The sequence below is a fragment of the Puma concolor genome, chromosome B4, assembly GCF_028749965.1.
Source record: "Puma concolor isolate L17-30 chromosome B4, mPumCon1.1.hap2, whole genome shotgun sequence".
Classification (NCBI taxonomy): Eukaryota; Metazoa; Chordata; class Mammalia; order Carnivora; family Felidae; genus Puma; species Puma concolor.
In genome coordinates this window covers 63808799-63815855 of record NC_141673.1, presented here as the reverse complement: position 1 = coordinate 63815855, position 7057 = coordinate 63808799, and the positions used below count along the sequence as shown (strand labels likewise).

Below are 7057 nucleotides of genomic sequence, written 5' to 3'. Positions count from 1 at the left end.
ACATGCAAATACGAAGCAGCTCACAAAAAAAAAAAGAGGATGGGCCACTGCTCCACACATAGTGCAAGTTCCTGCCATCTCAGTTAAATACTTCAAATTATCTGGTAATACAAAGGCCACATGGACACTGTCAAGAAATAGCTATTGACCCTTTTAGCACCTACAATACTAGAACAGGCCTAATGACTTTTAGGCTTTTTTGAGTTCTGAAGGCAACATATTCCTTATTTACAAATCTCACTTAAGCCCATTTCTGCTATTACTTACAAATCAGCCCACCCTGAATCAGGCCCCTCCCAACAAAAGGTTCTAAAATCTGTCCAAATTGCAACACAATGGACATTACCATTTATGCCCTTCAGAGACTCCTTCATTTTAGAGGCTTTAGCAACCTCCTCTTCTGCCTCTTGCAGTCTCTGGACCACTCATGATGGCCACTTTGCCTTCAAGGTCATTCCATTCTCCCCATGAATCATCAGAGGAGCCAATCACATCTGGACAGACTGCCCCTCATGGGGTCTCTAAGCTGGTTGTAAGCCTTGAAAAAACAATTCTGCACGACAGCTTATATTATAAAAGCATTTTTTATTTGAACACACTCTGGAGGTAGTCAGAACAAGAACAAAATTTGGGCTTAGGATGGGGACCCTGTTCTGAAAGATTTAGATACCAGAAAACTTTGGATTCTTCTCACATCAAGGACCATGCTATAGAGACCTAGAGGCGGATTTGAAGCAGAACATAGAATCATGACATGGGAGACTAGAGACTGGGGAGTGGACCCTTCCAGAAACCAAAGAATGCAGTTCTGCAATATGCTTGCTCTAGACTACGCTCCAGAAAAAGAAAAATTTTGGCTTGGCAACCACCTGGAAGAGGCGGTCACCACAGGTCTGGTGGCTGCACTTGAGAGGCAGTGACTTGCGGCAGGCTCTTAGCTCTTGAAGCTCTTCCGGGAAGAAGAGGTGGTGGAGACAAACTTGACACTGGAGCTGCTGCCCCCACCACTGCCAAAGCCCACCCCCAGGCTTCGGCCACTGCCTGCACTGAAGCCAGAGCCCCCCACACTGAGCCCACCACCGAGGCCAACGCCTCCACTGCTGCTGGAGTAGTAGCTCCCACCGCCACCTCCTCCAAGACCACCGCCAAGACCACCACCAAGACCACCGCCAAGACCACCGCCAAGACCTCCACCAAGGCCACTGCCAAAGCCACTGCCGCCTCCGTAGGCAGAGGACACGCTGTTTGTGATGACAGCTGCAGAGAAAGGGGAGAGAACTTGGTAAGACCAGCTGGCTTGATTGATCCTACACGTCCAAATTATTTGATACCGCTAATGTTAGGACTGTACCTGGCCCCTTTCACAAAGTGGCAAATGAAGGCCCAGAACTAATCCGTTTAGTTAAGTCCCTAACAGACAGTTGGTGAGCATAGAAGGCAAGGGATGGTGCTAAGTCTTCAGCAGGTAAGGACAACAACAGGGAAAGGTTACAAGATGTGTAGGATATAGGGCCATACCCTTTAAGAAACAAGACATGCGCCATGTTGGTTCATGTCTCAGTCTGTGTTCTTTCCCCTCTACCACCTGCTTCCCGCTAAGTGTATTAAATACATCATATATTGGGATGGGAGTTACTAGTATCTAGAAATAGTAGGATTTTGACTTGGTGCAAAATACCCCACGTTATCATCATTGTTAATGTCTGTTCAACTTTACTTACAGATGTTGACTGGTCCAACTCCTTCTCCACTCAGTCTAAAAGGAGAAAAATTAAAGTCAGAGTTTAAAACTCCCCAAAAGACAGTAGTAGTTCATGTGGATAATTCCCATAGTCATGTTTAGAGCTTTTTTTTACAAACAAGGAGACTGCATGCCCAAAAGCTGCTTAAATCAGAGAAAGAGATAGCCCTCTAGAGTGATTCCAATGAAGAGGTGTTGACCTAAAAACAGGTTATGGGAGGAAGATTGTAATTCACATTCTCCTCCACCCATTATACAGAAACTATGAGTAAGAGGCTGTGGGAAATATGAATATATATGAAGCAGTTTTGGCCTGGTAGGAGCTGACATTCTCTGAGGGGACTTGGCATGGACAGAAATACTTCTAACAGGAAGGACACAGTGGATAGTGTCAGAAGATTGCAGAAAACGGGGTAGTTTGAGAATCCAAATGCAAGTGAATTCAAGTCAGCTGGAGTAATCAGGAAACGCTTCCTGAAGAAAAGATACTTGAAGAACGAGGAAGATATTTGTTGAGTTGCTTAGCTGTTTGAAAGAGAGGAATCTGATGCTGGGAACAGGGTCAGAAACATTGTATAGGTCAACTGTATGCCTTGGTGTCAGATTGAAACTGGATTAGTGAAGAATAATTATCATGCACAAGATAGTGGTCACTTGTTTGTGTGATTTACACCCCGTAGTGGAGGAGAAGCTTCATATTATCAAATGTGAGGCTATCCTGAGCTTGTGAAGTGAGTCATTATGTTGCCCACCTGCACTCCTCGCCCTCCAGCAGCTTCCTGTAGGTGGCAATCTCCACATCCAGGGCCAGCTTGGTGTTCATGAGCTCCTGGTACTCCCTGAGCAGCCGGGCCATGTCCTGCTTGGCCTTTTGCAGGGCATCCTCCAGCTCGGCCAGCTTGTGCTTGGCATCCTTGAGGGCCAGCTCCCCGCGTTGCTCAGCATCAGCAATGGCATTCTGCAAATTGGCACACTATGGAGGGAAAGAGGAGAGTGGGGACTCTTTAGTAGCTGAGCTAGGCCTGAGGTATCTCATTCTGAGATTCCAGGGAGAAGCCAGTACATTTGTCCTGGTCATTGTGGATTGTAGAACATTGAAATGCTGGTACTTGTCCCAGCTCTGTGTGCATGTGTGTGTGTGTTTATAAAAAGTAAAACAAAACCAAACAGAGGTCTCCCAACCTCTCCCTACCTGCTTCTTGACATTGTCAATCTCAGCTCTCAGCCTCTGGATCATCCGGTTCATCTCAGAGATCTCTTGCTTGGTGTTGCGGAGATCATCCCCATGCCGGCCTGCTGTCTGCTGCAGCTCTTCATACTGATGCCCCAGAAAAGAGGAAAGATCTCAATCGTATGAGGGCGGAAACACTTTCCCAAAGCTCACAGGTAGGAGCTACCAAGGTGGCAAGTAGTGTAGTTGTCTGGGGCCTGGTGCTAGTTTCAGCTTTGTCCAGGTGCACCTGGTCTTAGATCATTTTCCCTTTAGCGCCTTTGCTTTCATAGAGACATAGGTGTGGGATTCAGAATGAGATTCTCCTTAAGGTTCTTGAATTTATATGGAAAATACATGCATAATTGTTCCCATAAGTCATCCAAAGAGGCCTCAGCAGGTTTCAGAAGCCCCACCCTTAGCATTTTGTCAATGACCTGGAATCCTAGACATGTGTCCATCCCCTCACTCAGGATATATTCACCACAGCACCCACCTTGGTCTGGTACCAGGACTCAGCTTCTGTCCGACTGCGGTTAGCAATCTCTTCATATTGGGCTTTGACCTCAGAGATGATGCTGTCCAGGTCCAGGTTCCGGTTGTTGTCCATGGACAGGACCACGGAAGTGTCTGAGACATGCGTCTGCATTTGGGACAGCTCCTGTGGGGAGATTTGAAGTCAGCATTAATATCAGTTCCATTCAAATCTTCCATTCATTGTGGTATGTCAGCTTGAGAAAAGAAATAAAACACCTACATCAAAAATTTAGATAAGTTAATAAACAATCCAAATCATTACTCCATCTACTTAAAAAAAAAACTTTAACAACTCTGAACCTCCAATAAACCCGCATCATGTAACTTCTCAGGCTCACATCTTCTTGGGTCATACTTTATTTTAAAAGAATCTAGCTGTGTGCTCTGCATGCTGGGAGAAAACAGAGAGGGGGTGGCACTCCTGCAAGGGGAGGTGGCCAGAAAAAGAATACTTGTACCTCTAATAACTCACTCCAAACCTCACTCTGCAAAATGACTGTGGAAGAGGTCTTTTGCTTTAAATTTGACTTTCTTTTTTTAAAGTGTTGGCTTCAAAAGTAACAAAGTGTGAGTAGTACCAAGGGGGAAGGAGAGACAGAGATGTGTCCACAGCCTAGGAATCACTGAGGTCAATCCTGGAGCCCCTAATTCTTGGTGATGTCCCAGTGGCCATGTCTCTGGGTCCCAAATAGGGGGCATTTCTTACCGCCTCAAAGAACATCTTCATGAAGTTGATCTCATCCATTAGGGCATCGACCTTGGCCTCCAGCTCCACCTTATTCATGTAGGCAGCATCCACGTCCTAGAGAAACAGGGATGGTTGGCACCACACCCGATTTTTACCCTGACATAAATGAATGACACCATAAGACAGCATAGCCATAGGCTATAGGCTGTCTTCTACCCACGCACCTTCTTCAGCATCACAAACTCATTCTCAGCAGTGGTACGCTTGTTGATTTCATCTTCATACCTGGTGGTAAAAAAGATGGGAAGTGCTGATCAGGAGATGAGGGACAGGTAAGGCCTGGGGTCTTTACTGCACGAAGACAACTGTGAGCCTTCCTTCCCTCTAGGAAGGGTCTTCTCGCATCATGAGGGCAGAGAGTGGGGGAGCACTGGTAGTCTGAACCCCTGGGCAAGGTCCTCACCCATAAGGATATCGGTTTTTCTGTAACTGCCTACCAGATAATCTTCATATTATCGCTACAATTCAGTGGTATCAGGAATATTCCTGGAAAGAAGCTGTGCTGTTTCTCCCCAACTCCACCTCTAGTCAATTTCCCTACTGCTTTTTTTTTTTTTTTCAGCTTTCATGGCCTTGTGAAAAAACAAACCAAAAACTACCAACCCAGCTGCTTGTTCACAAGGACTAAAGAAATTATTTGAGCCACTTATGTTGGGTTGTGTCCTCAGTTCCTGCTTTGGGGGCCACCCATCAGAAAGCCCATGTTGTATCCTTCCAGTGTCCTGGGGAGAAAAGCCCCAAAGAGCAAGGATTACATGATGTTTATTTCGCCAGGTGGTACCAAGGGCACTGGGTTTGCTGCTTTGGCTGGTGGCTAAGTGCCTTGCCAATGGACTGAACTTGGGCCTGGTACTTTCTAAACGTGGGCTGGATTTTTTCCCTAGTACTTCAGGTGTCCATGGAAAGATATACACATCTAGCCCGTGGGAAAAGCATAAGTGGCAGGCAGTCCGGTTATGAAGTGCATCTGGTGCCAAGAAGACGCCACCCGCCCCATCTCTGCTCCCCACAACCCACTTGTTCTTGAAGTCCTCCACCAGGTCCTGCATGTTCCTCAGCTCTGAGTCCAGGCGGCCCCTCTCCCCCAGGATGCTGTCCAGCTGTCTCCTGAGGTTGTTGATGTACTGCTCAAACAAGGGCTCCAGGTTCTGCCTCACGGTCTTGGTGCCCTGCTCCTGGAGCAGAGTCCACTTGGTGTCCAGGACCTTGTTCTGTTGTTCCAGGAACCGCACCTGGAGAAGGCAGAGTGCGAAGGTGGAGAAACTTGAATTTCGTGTCTCGATGGTCAATTCACCAGTTTTCCTCCCATTTCATGCTGGCCTCCCCCCCCCCCCCCCACCTCACCATGCACCACCATGCCTGGCCCTGGGCCCCAGGAGGGGAGGTCCAGAGTGAGGTGCCCAACCTCACTGTTCTATGGGAGACAGGACACACAGCCTGCACCGTGGGCACAGCTGGGTGGTGCATGGCCTGGTGCAGTGGTGGCTGTGAAGCTACTCAGATTACTGCCCGATGAACTCATCTACTTTTCTATTCAATCAGCCCTGTTACGTGAGGCATAGAATTCATCTCTCTGTCCCGCAGGAATCAAGGAGCCCTTTCGGGGTAATCTCTGAAGAGGAAGAAATAGAAGCAATAAGACCTGCTCTTCTATGCTGCCAGTCTAAGAAAATGGGCCACAAATCCAGCACACAGAAAAAACCATAACAGACACCTACGCAGGTATTTGCACAAAGTCAGAAAACCTCCCTTCTTCCCCCTTTCTTTGGCATTTATATACACACTCATATTGTTTTTTTCAAAAAGGGCCCCGGCTCACCTTGTCGATGAAGGAGGCGAACTTGTTGTTGAGGGTCTTGATCTGTTCCCGCTCCTCAGTCCTCACCCGCTGGATGGTGGGGTCGATTTGCAGGTTGAGGGGAGTCAGGAGACTCTGGTTGACGGTGACCTCTTGGATGCCTCCGGGGGGGCACACAGGGAAGCCAGGGCCACCAAAGCCACCTCCAAAGCCAGCGCCGCCACCGAGCCCAAAGCCGCCACCAGCTCCACCGCCAAAACCAAATCCACTCCCGGCTCCACCTCCGAAGCCATAGCCGCCTCCAGCACCTGCACCAAATCGGTTCCTGAAGCTGCCACCACTAGTGCTGATGGAGATCCTCTTGGAGCCTCCCAGGTTGTAGAGGCTCCGGCTGCCATAGCCACCTGCTCCGCAAGCACCCCCTAGGCTGACCCTGCCGAAGCCGCCACCGCCACCCCCGGACCGGGACACGGAGGTGAAACTGGTGCGGGAGACAGACGGGGTAATGGCAGAGGCAGCGCTAAAGCTACGGCCGCCCCCACTCCGGAAGGATACACTCGACTGGCGAGACATGATGGCTTGTTCCTGGCGGAGCAAGAGTACCGGGCACTAGGGGTCGGGAAGTGCTGACGAGAACAGAGCTCAGCAGGACGCAGAAGGCGGCTCTGTTACCCAGGAACTTCAATCCCCCCTTTTTATCCTCTAGGACTGGGTTGGGCGGGAGAACTGTCGAGCTGTGAATGATGAAGTGGGCTGGGCATGCCTGGGGGGCAGCTGTGAGCTCACCGTCACACCTGCACAGTGGTGTGGGGTGCAAACGCTTGCTTCCTGGCAGGCTGTGCTCAGTTAGGAATAACCTTGCCTTGCAGCGCTGATGTCTTGGCAGAAAGCTGGCGATGCTGCCAGCCAGTCTCTCTTCGCCATGGGGGCCCGGGGCTGTGAGCACCAAGAAGGGCACCAGAAAGTAGGGGGGCATTTGGCCGCTATCCTAAGGGGTCCTTACAGGACCAGGGATACTGTCAA

At 49.2% G+C, this 7057-nt stretch overlaps 1 protein-coding gene across 1 annotated transcript; it reads right to left on the bottom strand.

Moving 5' to 3' along the window:
- Window positions 1-565: 565 nt before the first annotated feature.
- On the bottom strand, window positions 566-6711 carry KRT5 (keratin 5). Its single transcript, XM_025930815.2, has 9 exons — window positions 6056-6711; window positions 5254-5468; window positions 4401-4461; window positions 4195-4290; window positions 3448-3612; window positions 2934-3059; window positions 2494-2714; window positions 1722-1756; window positions 566-1257 (listed from the first exon to the last, which is right to left on the bottom strand). Exons 1-9 carry the CDS (start codon window positions 6605-6607, stop codon window positions 935-937), a joined length of 1794 nt encoding a protein of 597 aa, XP_025786600.1. The 5' UTR covers window positions 6608-6711; the 3' UTR covers window positions 566-934.
- Between the last annotated feature and the right edge of the window lie 346 nt (window positions 6712-7057).